Source organism: Phyllopteryx taeniolatus, chromosome 11 (genome assembly GCF_024500385.1).
Source record: "Phyllopteryx taeniolatus isolate TA_2022b chromosome 11, UOR_Ptae_1.2, whole genome shotgun sequence".
In the NCBI taxonomy this organism is placed as follows: domain Eukaryota; kingdom Metazoa; phylum Chordata; class Actinopteri; order Syngnathiformes; family Syngnathidae; genus Phyllopteryx; species Phyllopteryx taeniolatus.
In genome coordinates, this window is record NC_084512.1 from 8,731,830 (window position 1) to 8,745,892 (window position 14,063).

General features: G+C 39.4%; 1 protein-coding gene across 5 annotated transcripts in view; it reads left to right on the forward strand.

The window, feature by feature from the left end:
* Positions 1 to 9,920: 9,920 nt before the first annotated feature.
* LOC133486201 (sorbin and SH3 domain-containing protein 1) overlaps positions 9,921 to 14,063 on the forward strand; it is a 44,935-nt gene continuing 40,792 nt past the window's right edge. For 2 of the 5 annotated variants that reach the window (XM_061791008.1, XM_061791009.1), the window contains exons 1-2: positions 9,947 to 10,397; positions 13,998 to 14,034. In XM_061791008.1, the coding sequence (XP_061646992.1) occupies positions 10,281 to 10,397; positions 13,998 to 14,034 (154 nt within the window). In that variant the 5' untranslated portion in view covers positions 9,947 to 10,280. Of the gene's footprint in view, positions 10,398 to 13,997; positions 14,035 to 14,063 lie in introns of all 5 variants that reach the window. The other 3 variants (XM_061791013.1, XM_061791010.1, XM_061791011.1) reach the window with 3 other exon arrangements.

Below are 14,063 nucleotides of genomic sequence, written 5' to 3' on the forward strand. Positions count from 1 at the left end.
AGCTTGACGCAGCCGAGGTTTGGCTGCGTGCACGCGCGCGCGAACACGACGCTGGTAGACCGGCAGAGCGCATCCGAGCACAGTGCGGACTGCACGAGCCTTCACAACACTGGATTATTATCAGCAAACACAGGTAAGCACATGCTCTCATTGCTAGGATCACTGACAAGTGTTTGTTTTATTGGCGCATGCCCAGCACAGAGCCCATCCATGACTTTATTGCCCACCAGTGGCGTTAAGGATTCTAGACATGATTTATCACTGCATTGTATCTGCTCACTTGTTAGATTACACTGCGGCTTGGGTTTGTCTATGGTGCCAGGCTTTAAGGGTGATCGCATTTGAGCAAATGTATGAGAAGAGACAGAATTATATTGATTTGGCAGTTCGGTCAGGAACATCACTTGTCAGCATGGCACAGTTCAGAGATTTGTGGTTTGAAACTTGACTCCTCATGGTTGCATTTTCACTGGGTACTCTGTCTTTCTGCCACATATCAAAAACATGCATATTGAATACTCTAAATGATGCATAGTTGTGAATGTGAGTGTGAATGCCCTGCTGGTGACCAGGCCAGGCTGTACTGTACTGTATTGTACCCTGCCTCATACCCAAAGTCAACTGAGATAGGCTCCAACTCACCTGGGATCTAAGTGAGGATTAACTGAATAGAAACGGGATGGATGGATGGATGGATTTACGTATGCTTCTCTGTTTACTCTGTTCACATTTGAGTGAAAAGGTCTCTATCGAGCTATCTTTTTTTTTTAAATCAGGTCTTTGTGAATTTCTTCGCTAATGACTACCATGGCTTGATCTATTGCCTACAACACAGCAGTATTGATATCATATATGGTTAACACCACCCTTATTTCATCCTAGCTGAGCATCTTCCCCTTCCTATGTTTAAGTTTAACCTAGCAGTGTTCTGTGCACAGTAGTATAACGTGACTACTACCTGCTCTTATTGACACAGGCGTCCTGAATGTTTAACTACATACTGCACCCGGACAAACAGAACAGCATGTGACATGACCGACTGTCACACTGCACACGTGACTTTAAAAAGACGCAGAAACATACTACTCACTAAATGGTGACCCCTGTATAGATTAGATTTCTTATTGGTCCATTTCCTTACATCATTGGGTTTATATGCAATTTGTCAAATTCGACATGAAGTGTGGCTTCCACATCTTAGAAAAACCAAAGAAACTATCACCTGCTTCATAAAAATTCAAATTTCCCTCGGTCACTGTTTCCGCACTCTAATTCATTGTGTTACGATTTTTGCTTTCAATCCAAGGGATGTGCGTAACATGACGCTACAGAGACTCGATAAAATATTAACCTCAAACAAATAATTAATCAAATGGGTCTGAGGACAGACGACAGCCAGGCTTTTTTACGTTTGCCACATTCCCACTGTCGCCTCGTGTAACGACTGAGTGGCTGGTTTCAGTCCCACTACAGGCCAAAAATGTGGGACTGGATGCTGGACGAGAGGTGCAACTTCTCTTCCAATACTCTGCCATTTTCCCTTGAGTAAACACTGCAATCCCCTCACACTGATACGTCCTGAGGATCTCGGATTGTGAATGTGTTTCTTCTCTCTTTAGCATGTTCAACATACAAAAGCATAAACATTTAGTTTGCCCCCCAGGGCAACAAATTAAGGCTTGTTCTTGTTCTTATCGCCTGGTTGGACAGGATCAATGAAGTATCTGCCTACCCTGTTTTTACTGAAAAAGAACAGGGCCTCTATCCGCTGCCTATATCTACCCTAAAAGAGCATCGATATATTAAACTCAAATTTGTAATACTGTATGTTGATAGATGTCACAAGTATCTCTTGATTCCACTGTGCTGACTAGTCCTAGTAGCAAGAGGACAGCAAGCTGTTTAGCTTCCAAGTATTGATTCAGTGGTAACACAGTAGTGAAAGAAATGTGTACACTTGCTTTACAACATGACATGATAGGAGATGTGAGTGTTTACACACAGAGGGTGCTCAGTTTGCGTGTTAGGTAGCCGCTGGCTAAACCGTGGTTCGTTTTGTCACACCAAGAGCTGGAACTACTACTTTTACACTGTCCTCTTATGCAATTGAAGTGAAATATATCAGAAACTCTAGAAGTGACCTTTTTTTTTTTTTTTTTTCTTTTTTTTTTTTTTTAACACTTCAGACATGCTCAAGGACGTTGGGCAAATTATTGTGTGTTGAACATCCTACATCTTGTTTTTCCTTTTTAAGAATATATTGCTGACAAAGGGGATTAGCACAGGACCTCTTGGTATGAACCCTACGCAGTTTTGAATATTCATGAAGCTTTTCAAGAGTCACTCTACGCCGCCCCCCCCCTCCCCCGGACGTCCCACATTGGTTTAGTTTCAGGAGCAATCGCTGCAAAGCTTGGATGTCAAAACTCGGTGTTAAAGATTTATTAAAACCATATACCACTGAGGTGACCACATGTTTTTAACCAAACTGTTTCGAAGTATGGTAAACCTTTAGAGTTGTGGTTGCATTTGTTAGCTGGCTTGTCCATTATTTGCTGCTATATGAGCAATATGCTAATTGAGGCCCATGTAATCTCCTCTGAGTCGCTGTAAACACATTGAGGAACAATGCAGCATTATTCATTACAATTTCAAAAATGGATGGAATGGAAAATTTTACATGTTAAGCGCATTGACTGGATCTTGTACAGTAATGGAAGCCTTTGGAATAATGTCGATGTTAAAGGCAAACACCAGGTTTCTGTTTTCATTGCGTGTTAATGTTGCAACAGGTTACTTAGCAACCACATCGTCTCCCCCTTGTCCACTTTCTCCTTTGGGTGAAGTGGAGAGTGATGTGTGATGCTTTGGCTTTTCAAGGTTCATCATGTATGGACGCATGAAAACAAAGCATCCAAAATGCAATTTGTGTGTTGATGATGGAATAGAACAGTGCCAGCCTCCAGCGCCACACCCCTCACACCCATCTGCCCTGCTCTGTTACATGTCAGCAGCTGATGGAAAACAACAGTGTCACTACAGCTGCTGGCAAATATTTAAAACAGAATGCGCATGTGAGGTGACTCATCATCATACAAACCACAATGATCTGATATACTGCAAATCTTAGTCACACTTATTTTGCTGTCCTCACAGAAACTTAGCAACAAAATGCAAATGTTCTTCCTTTCTAATACGGCGGAACATTTAAGGTAGATCGCAATCTGTTTTTGGATGCTGGGAAACCTCCAATTTGTTTTAATCTAGAATAAATTTTTCTTCGAGGAAATAATGAAGTCATGCCACATACAACCTTTATTAACTATGCAGTCAATGATTTAGATTTTGTAAAAGTGTCAAAAGAGGTTCTGTTAAAAACTCATTTGAAAACAATAAATTGTGTACTCAACCTTAACTTTTATAACAAGTGACATACAAATGGTGACCAACGTGCAAGGGAGATTAGTACAACTGTGTTTGTGAGGTGAGTCTCTTCATATTAATACCAAAAGTTGCTCATTCCTGTGTCAATTCTGCTTTTCCCTTGCCTTTAATCTTATTGTCTAACTATTGTATAATGCACATATAGCCATAGTCTACTGAGCAGCCAGAGGCACCGGTACCACTCCCCTATGCATGCAGTAAGTTAAATGTCCTGGTCTATGGTCATCAACACATGTTCCATCTGTTCCATCAATGGTAAATCCATAGACAGTATCAGTCGTTCTTCCCATTTTCAATTGGCAGTCAAAAATTGAATTATATAAAACCTGTGATTTTTTGTTTTTGTTTTTGTTTTGTGTTAGATGAAAAAAAAAACTAATTACAAAATAATCACTCACTTTTGTTTTTTGATTTTGATTGCCAATTGAAAATGAAAAGAACAAATAACACAGATTATGGTAACCTCTTGTGGTTGCATCATAAATAACAACAAAAACTAAAAAGACAGTGACAAAGAAAAACAACTGAAGTCTCACTAGATTTGCTTACGGAGAAATGATGATTTTATAACCTTACTTTGTATACACGCTATGATTTTCATATGCATAATACAGACTAGTGACTCACTTCCGAAATTGTTTTTTAATTCAACTTTTTATCAGTTGCATATGCTAGTCACAGCCTGTGGGCTTGCTAAAAAGTTTCATTGGCCTAGAGGGCAAAGTTGATGATGACAAGCGTGAGGCAGGGCCAAGGGAAAGAATTAAGATTAGAAAAGAGCTACTCTGTTGATCTACAGTACATTGCTGCATCTTCCCACGTTTTTATTTTAGTTGTGAAGTTTCATAATGAATTATATATTATTTTTGTTGTGAGTGTGTTTGATAGTAACATTGTCATTAGAAGAGGAATTGGCCACAAAGATAATACTGTAGTTTATGGTATACTCGAAATAGTACATTTCAATGTGAGGTTTGTGTAACTACCGAAGAAGCCAGGCTGATATTGATTTGAGTTGCGTGTTGTGTCTTGAGGTAAGGAGACAAGTCAGACTGGGCGCGTGTGTTCCTTAAATAGGCATGGAGACCCAGTGGCGTCTCGCTATGAGCCTATTTCTCACGAGGATAACTTCATAGTGCTTAAAATTGTTGGATTATCACATTGCTGTTTATATTCACGTTTAGCTGCCATATCCTCTGACTCAATTATCAAGTAGGCCTGTGGCACGAAGTGCTCCAAAAGTTATATTAGGGAACATGCTCAGAGCTTCCATTCCACACATCAGTCAAAACATCCAGCAGAGATGAGGAAACTCTTCAAGCACTCTCAGACAAAGATTGGACTTGTCATTTCCACCCACCTATTGTCCAGTATGCCCTATGAGCTAAATCACAAGGAATCTGAGTACAGCTGAGCTTGTTATCTAGTGATGGTATCAAACAACATTGGGAGCATTGCTTCAGTAATTTGTAGTCTTTCATCCTTTTCATATGTCCTCCAATTGCTGTCTCTTTGTTTCACGTGTCAGTTAATTAATGTCAGTCTTTTTGGCACCAGCTATATTTACAAGACTGCAGTTGTTTTTTGCAGGGCATTTAATGACATTTTATGCAATTTTTTTCAACAAGCGTTATATTTTAGGTCGAGCTATTTTGCTGTTTAATTAGCTTTAGACATACAATCCAAAACCATAGGTGGCACTATACTGTTTTAGCCTTTTATCATTTAGCTTTTACCAGCTGAGCTATCATATCACAAACTATATAAATAAGATAACTAGTGGTAAACTGATACCATGGAGTTACAGTGCTGTGCATTTTGTGTGATATATTTATTACATTTATTACAATTTAAATGCACACTACATATATGTCAGTAAATTTGTTGTTTTGTCATGCACTTCTGGGTCTATATTGGCTACTGACTTTGTCAGGAGATAGTCTGATCCTTTCTGGTTTTGTCTTTATATGCTGCAATAGTTTTACTTTTAACTGCATTGTCCTGCTGTATTAGCTCGGGTTCGTGGAGAGTTCCACTGGTCTATCACTAACCTACGCTAAAGCTATAGAAGTCATACAGTAAATATTTGCACGAATAATGTTTCTAGGCCATATATACAAAACAATCTATGTCGTCCAGGAGTGGCGTCATAAGTAGCGGTGATACTAGTTTAACTTTGCTGTATTTCTCAGTAGCGAGTCATAATGTGGCGCTTTTCACCATCAAAATAGCTTTTCAGTAGTGACGCTACTTTTGTGATCACATTACGTGGCAGCGTCCACAGAAGCTACAGTACATTTCACCAGACCGTTCATCTCTTCCATTTGACGTCACGTACCTGTCTGTCCTATACGGTGTGTAAAAAGATGGCCGCAAATTGTCTGATAATGCAGTGGAGCAGGATGGAAAGAGCGCAGCTGGAGACAATGGCAGAGGAGGAGGCAGTGATGGGTTCGTACATCTCTTGAATCCCATTGGCCATACTTGAACAAACTTATGCTACTTATCGAGTCCTCACAGGACAGTTACACATTCAAGTGTTTCCTGTGCAACTCCAAAAAGAAGCACCTGTCTACAACCAAGACGTCCATCACAAATTTAAGGACACATTCAGGTATTTCCTGAAGCTAACGCAGTAATCGCCAGCTAAGCTAGTCATCGCAGCTCCGTCAGCAAACCTCAGCAGCTAGTTTACCACTAGCTAGCAACATGTTTTTTGCCGCAGTAGAATGAAACTGATTATCCAGATCTTGGAAATAAGTTATCATTATTGCTAGCTGGCTAAATAGTAGGCAGATGGTCCAAGCCAGCATGCATTTATGCATTTTACGGCACCGAAACAGGCACAAAACCAACCTGGATTCTACTTTTGGCCATTGAACGGCAAGGTATACTGGTTAAAGTAAGCCATTTTAAACTAAAAAGAAAACCTTTCCAGAGGGAGAAGCAGTAGCCAAAAGGCGCCAATGTGCTCTCTTTCCTGTTAAATAGTTTTCAAATAATAAATTGGATTTTTCTTTATTCTTTATTTCAGAATAGTACAAGGAGTAGCGATTCAATTCCGATCTGGAAGTCATTCATTACTGTCAACGTGAATCGCGAATGGGAATTTAGTGGTCCAAGCCCTAGCGGTAACTATAGCGTTACTGCAAGACCGTTCGCAACCTCGAAACATGGTATGTCAGGACCCTCTTTACATGTAATTGAAACACTAAAGTCACACACAATCTTTTTCATGATGCTGATCAGTTTGTTCAGGTTTAAAATGAATTTTTCCCATAACAAATGGCCAACTTTCCCATGTTGTACTGTTTTCCAACTGTGGGAGGACACTCAATACCTTGACTGAATGCATGCAAACAAAACAACTATATATATATATATATATATATATATATATATATATATATATATATGGTCTTCTAAATGTGTAATTTTTTTCTCAAATTTTATTTTCATATTTTCAAGTAGTAAACACACCCCATATGGTCTGGGTCAATAATCATTCATTCTTGTCATTGTTTGAGTGTAGCCTGAAGGCTCACTGAGAACTAGTATCGCCCTGGTTACTGTCAGTTTACTGAGATTCTTATTGCACTGTCTCTTAAAGCCTAGCAAGCCTGTTAATAGCCTGGCTTTGGAAACAATGTAAGTAATGGGCATCTTGTCCAAATGAGCCAACTGCAGTTGTCCCCAGAACCTTCACATCATGCCATCACAGTGTTTTCTAACCCTGAGATTTGGCCAAGATCACATCCCAAACCTACTCTATCATGGACACATTTCCTGTCTGTGAGGCTCTCCAAAAAGACAGGGACAAGAGGACAGACAGGTATTTCACTTAAATTTCTATTTCAGACCTCAAAATAAGACCTAAAATGTAACAGATTAATTCATCAAAGCTGTTGCTTCTCATGTTACTGTGATATTTTAATTGGCGAGGTTTTAAAGAATTCATTGAAGTGGTGTCCATACAGATACACTTTAAGCTCCTTCCATTATCAACATGAATATGTAATCCTTCTGCGAGGCCTGTAATGACCGCAGTGTGTATGTTACATACATTTCCTTTTATGCTGCAGTTGTTTGAAATGAACTTCAAATAGCTTGCTGGAGGAATGTGTAGAATCCCAGGCTGCTGTCCAGGGTGGAAGCTGTTTATGGAAGAGAGCTGGGAGTGTGCAGGGAAAGGCAGGGGGATTCTCAATTAGAAGGATAAGCTGCTGCTCTGGTGCAGCCTTTTCGAGCCATGTTTGGAGCTGTTTGGTGGGATCTACACACGCTGCTGGATAGCTTCTCACCTATCTACCATTCGTTGACAAAACAGAAGTCAAAGGGCGTTACATAACATCCCTTTCTCTCTGTCCATTTTACTGTTGAGTGTATGGTGAAGACGTTTTTTGTTCACATTGCTCGTTTGAACGACAGCCCCTGTGTGAAATACATTATAGGCCATCTTGGATCACTTGGCCTGTGCTTCGTTATCTGAGGGCAGAAAGTGCATTTGTATTTTTAGCCTGATTCAGACAAATTAACACGGTAATTAGAATTTGTGCCATACCTCTACAAAGTTTTGTTATCCTGGTGTTGGTCTCTAGTCTTGACCTGATACATATTCATTAGGTAATGTCATGCAATACACACACACACCAACACCCATGCATGCACGCACACACCCACAACCACACACTAGTTGACTAACCCCACAGAAGCAGCAATTTTAAACCAGGTAATGTGGTTCTTTCTTAGGAAGAGACACAAATGTTTAAAAATCATAGTAAATGGTGCATACTGATGATAGTGCTGATGCAAAACAGCAGATATTTTATTGTTTGTGAAACTTACAAAAGGGTAATTTGACAACATCCCCAACAGTTCTCATTTTAATTCATGTATACGTTAATGCAGACACGATTATCCTCAGATGATTTGTTTTGTTTTCTCTGAATAGTATCTCTTTATTCTCCCAGTACAAGACTTATTCTCGTAATTTAAGAATTTTTTTTCTGTTCAATATGGACTTAATACTACATTTTACATTCAAATCTTATTGCAATGTTATGACATCAATGCCCCATAATTAGTTTTTTTTTTTTTTTTTTAATGTTTTGGTGCGGGAAAAAAAGTGTTTGAATTGAGAAAAATATTAACTTCCGATTTGAATCACTCTAAATTTTTCCCTACCCCATGAATGTCTACACATCATGGTGGCAATACAACCAAAGTCAGAGACTATTGTAACTATTAACAAACTATTTCTTCCCTTTTGGCAACATACCTAACATTCGTTTATCAATTACCATACAAGCAATAGTAGACATTGTAGCAGTGCATCATGTTGACTGAGTTATGGAGGGCTGAGTCTAGTTGCAAACTCTCGATGTGAAAGGGGGAGGAGGATTTGATGCGGCAGTCTGTACGGATTCTGCAGAGTGGGTGTCACATTCCCAGGTGGCATGTGGTGACAGGGCCATCTGGGCACACCTGCTATCAGAAACAAACAGACCCCCTACATTGTCAAGGTCAAGGTCAAAGCTGGGACGTCCAGCTCAGATCCCCTCACATTAGCCAGACGTCTCAGGAGACTTCAGAAGTTTCTGACGCAGATGGACCGTGAGCTGGACCTACCATTCCTCTAAAGATAAGTTTGCCCTTCGACGTGTAAGTAAAGTTTTTACAAATGCATGATTTTCCTTCTACCGATATGATCAAAACATGAAGTATTATCTGTATTTTGTTAGTTTTTTTCAAATAATTATTCTGAAGTTAAGCATTTTATTAGAACACGTAATCCTTTTTTTTTATTTACTTGCTCTTATTTTAAAATTCACAGCCCTAACACACAGTGGTGCTCATATATTTGATTACCCAGTCAGAATTTGTAAGATGGGTACAATTCTTTAAAGAAAACATGAAGGACCAGGTGCAACACATTTAATTTTATTTTAATGGGATTCAAATTAAACGGTCAAGCATTCCAGAAAAGCATTATCATTAAACAAAACATAACCATAAAGAAATGAATGATGGTTGTTGTTCAGTCATCAGTCATATTTAAAAAAAAAAAAAAAAAAAACGATATTTCACAAATTCTGCCAGGGTATGTAAACTTATGAGCACAACTGTACATATATGCAGTCATACGTACCCCTGTCATATTGGAATGAAAGTGTAGGCTACACCTTTTTTTATAACCACTAGGTGGCGGTGGCATTTTGGACTGAAAGTGTACAGCTTTTTCATTACCACTAGATAGTGGCATACATTTATAAAATGTGAAAGTTTTTTCCATTTGCCCCTATACCTATGTATAATGCGCACCCTTGACTTTTTACAATTTTTCACAAATATTAGGAAAACTCTATGCTTCATGATTTACAGCAAACCTCAGACTTCAATGAGTCACGCCTCTTTGGTGGTTGCGCACAAATTTCAAGGTAACACACGGTGGGTGTGTCAGAAGTCTGGATGAGAGAATGAGCGTAGGTGAAAGGTGTGTAAGGCAGGCGTGTAAAAAAAAAAAAAAAAAGACTTACACAGAGAATATGGCCTAATGACGCTATTGCGAATCCTTGTTTCTCAGTAATCAGAATATAATCTGGATAAAATTTGAAACATTATATAAATTTTTAGTTACCTTACTGACTTGGTCTAGTTTCTTCTTATTTTATAATGAATAGTAAAACTTTTTTCTTCTCATACTTTGTCTTGTCATGATCACTTTTGGCCATCCCACAGCTTCTGAACTAGTCACTCATCATTTCCTCTGACAGAACAGATAAATCTTTTCTGAGGCATCTCTTCCTAAAAAGGCCAGGTGTAATCTTCGCTCCTGTATGTTTATACAGCAAACTGAACATCTCCAAGATGTCATCTCGTCCTTTACCCTTCGTTCTACTCTACAGGGAAGTCTCCTAAATCAGTGGTGCTGGCTGTCCTCAAAGGGAGGCACGGTAGAATAATAGAACTTTCACTATTTTTAGACTGGTGCCCTTGGTGTTCCCGTTGCATGCAATACTGATGAAGCAAGTATTAACATATGTTTAAAGGGACATGACCAATTTCTTTACAAATCTGATAACTTGTGACATTAAGAAAGCTTGTGACATTAGCATTTAGCAGTGATCTTAGCAGTAGCACATTTTACATGTAAAATCCTTTGTTACATTGTCTTCTGTATAAATTTTCAAATCTCACTTTAGACATGAGCATCACCTGAACGCTGATGTCACCAACATTTTTAAATTTACATTCAGATTCATAAAACTTTATCAATCCCCATGGGGCACTTAAGGGAGCAGAGAGGGGCCCAGTTATTTTAAGCCAAGCGAAGCAAAGCAAATTAATTTACATAGCACAATTCTTACACACGGTGTGCTTCCTGGATCAGATTACAAGAAAAATTTTGTCTTTCCCGATTGCACTCTGTCAAACTACCACCATCAAATCTTGCCGTATCTCGAAGCAGACAGTGGCAACACTACACGCCATTTAGTCCGATAGCACCGTATCCCGTCTTTTACGATCACTTGTCAAATCAAACATTGTCGGAGAGGCAGAACCAGAAAACGTGTCACTGGTCAGCGTGACTGGATACACGCGTTCCTATGGCGACGACAACAACAATGCATCGCGCCAATGTGTTGTGTCGGGGGGGAGAACGAAATGAGGGAAAATGTGTGGTGGTCGTCACCGGTGCACGTTCATTCAAGGATTGCTTGAGGTCTGTTCACGTACTTTTAATACGATAAGGCTCGCAAGCAGGCGACAAAACGTTATACAGCCTAGCAAGCTAGTGCTAATACCGGAATTTCTCGTGTATAATGAGCACCCATGTATAACACGCACCCCCAAAGTTGACCTCAAAATTCTGGAAAACCCTTCTTTCTACTTATGTATAATGCATTTTTACAATGCATGATTTTGCTTCTACCCATATGATCGAAACATGAAGTATTATCTGTATTTTGGTAGTTTTTTAAAATAATTATTCTGAAGTTAAGCACTTTATTTGAACATGTAATGCTTCTTATTTACTTATTTTGATTATTCAAAGCCCTACTTTTATTTAGTAAATGAGAAAACACACAGTTGTGCTTATATGTAATTTGTAAGATGGGTACAATTCTTTTCAAGAAATTAAAGAAAACATGAAGGGCCAGGCGAAACACATTTAATTTTATTTTAATGTGATTCAAATTAAACTGTCAAGCATTTCAGATAAGCATTATCATTAAACAAAAGATAACGATAAAGAAATTAATGATGGTCGTTGTTCAGCCATCAGTCGTATTTAAAAAAAAAACAATATTTCACAAATTATGCCAGGGTATGTAAACTTATGAGCACAACTGTAGATACATGTACGCAGCCCTGTCATATTGGAATGAAAGTGTACGCTACACCTTTTTCATAACCTCTAGGTGGTGGTGGCATATTAGTATGAAAGTGTGCAGCTTTTTCATAACCTCTAGATGGCGGCATAAATTTATAAAATGTGAAAGTTGTTTTCATTTTCTCCTATAACTATGTATAATGTGCACTATTGACTTTTTCATTTGGGGGGGGGGTGCGCATTATGCACGAGAAATTACGGTACTAACTGTTGTATGTAAACATGCCGTCGTTCTGAGGAATCATGCTCTAAAGCTTCGATAAACATTGGTTTATGCGCGTAAATAAATGTTGATAACGGCGACCAAGTAAGTTGACAACAGCAAGGACAGGAGGCGAAGCGCTGGTCACAATACGCAATCCTATTGGTCAACGTCAAGGTGCGCTGTTGGAGAGTTGTCGTTGAAATGTCACACTACACAGAAGATATCCAAAAAACTACAACATGCTCGGCTTTTCATTTTGGCGTCATAGGGATATCGTAGGGCCAAATCGTTGGTTGTGGATTATGTCACCCGTCAAGACGTTTTGTCGTTCCTGACATGTCTGGCCCGATCTGGGAAATCACCAGCGATGGCTAATCGAGCCAGTATTGGTGCTAAAATCCTGTAGTCTGATCTAGGTATTACATGATTAAAAATATTTCAAAATAAAGACCAAACTAAAAGACAGTTTGAAAGCAAATAAGAGAAAAAATATAAAAATAAAAAACGTACCATGCAAGAAAGAGCATTTAAAAGTGGAAATGTTCTCACATACTCAATCACAAGCAAGAGAAAAAAGAAGAGTTTTTAACCTGGACTTATAAACATTGACACTTGGGGCTGACTTCACTTTTGTTGTCACTTATTCCATTTGTGTGCAGCATAACAGCTAAAAGCTGCTTCACCATGTTCTCTTTAGACTCTGTGCTCCGCTATCTGACCTGAATCAGTAGATCTCAGAGCCCTACTGGGTTTATATGCCATTAGCATTTCTTTAATGTATTCAGGACCTAAATAATTCAATAATTTATAGACTATTAGCCGAACTTTAAAGTCTATTCTAAAGCTGACTGGGTGCCAATGTTAGAGACTTTAGAATTGGAGTAATATGTTCTGATGTGACGGCACGGTGGTCGACTGGTTAGAGCGTCTGCCTCACAGTTCTGAGGACCGGGGTTAAAATCCCGGCCTCGACTGTGTGGAGTTTGCATGTTCTCCCCGTGCCTGCGTGGGTTTTCTCCGGGCACTGCGGTTCCCTCCCACATCCCAAAAAACATGCATGGTAGGTTAATTGAAGACTCTAAATTGCCCGTAGGTGTGAATGTGACTGCGAATGGTTGTTTGTTTATTTGTGCCCTGCGAATGGCTGGCAACCAGTTCAGTGTGTACCCCGCCTCCTGCCCGTTGATAGCCGGGATAGGCTCCAGCACTCCCGCGACCCTTGTGAGGATAAGCGGCTCAGAAAATGGATGGATGGATGTTCTGATGTCTTTATTCTGGTCAGAAACTGAGTTGCAGCATTATGAATGAGCTGCAGCTGTTTAATGCTCTTTTGGGGAAGTCCAGTCAGAATACTATTACAATAGTCAAGTCTACTTGAGATAAAAGCATGGATAAGTAAGAAGGGTGCGGTGAAAACAATCTACATTCCAGAGTTACAGTACTTTGATTAATTAGTTTGTTAAACTTGTACTACTTTTTAGGTGTTAGGTTTTAGCCAGGATTTTGATTTAATTCACAACACCCGTGTGTGTTGGTCAAACTTTTATTTGAGTAAATTACAGTACAACTTCCCTGCCTTCCTTCTGGTCTTAATATGGTCTGATTACAGAGAGTACCGCCAAGCACGCAAGCAAGCATGGTGTTTTGCTTTGGTTGTCACAGTTCTTCATTATAAATACAATGCATGTCTGGTTAAAAAGTTCAGCCTGATCCACAGCTAATATTAGAACCTCATAGTCGGAAAGTGGTTTAGTCTGGCGCAGCTGGGGAAGAGGAAGTCACACTCATCAACCAGCAACACAGTTGCCTTCAATCTAATTCTCTTTGGTGACATTCTCCCTGCACCAAGACAGAATACACCAGCATTTGTTTGTTGTACAAGTTAACCCTTTATCTTAAACGTGCTTGATGGATGAGCATTGATTTTGTTTTGTTGACATCTGCACACTCCAGGGCTCTCCAGAAGAGGGCACACCAACCTCAACCCCCAGTAAGTCTATACAAGGTGGATGGAATTGT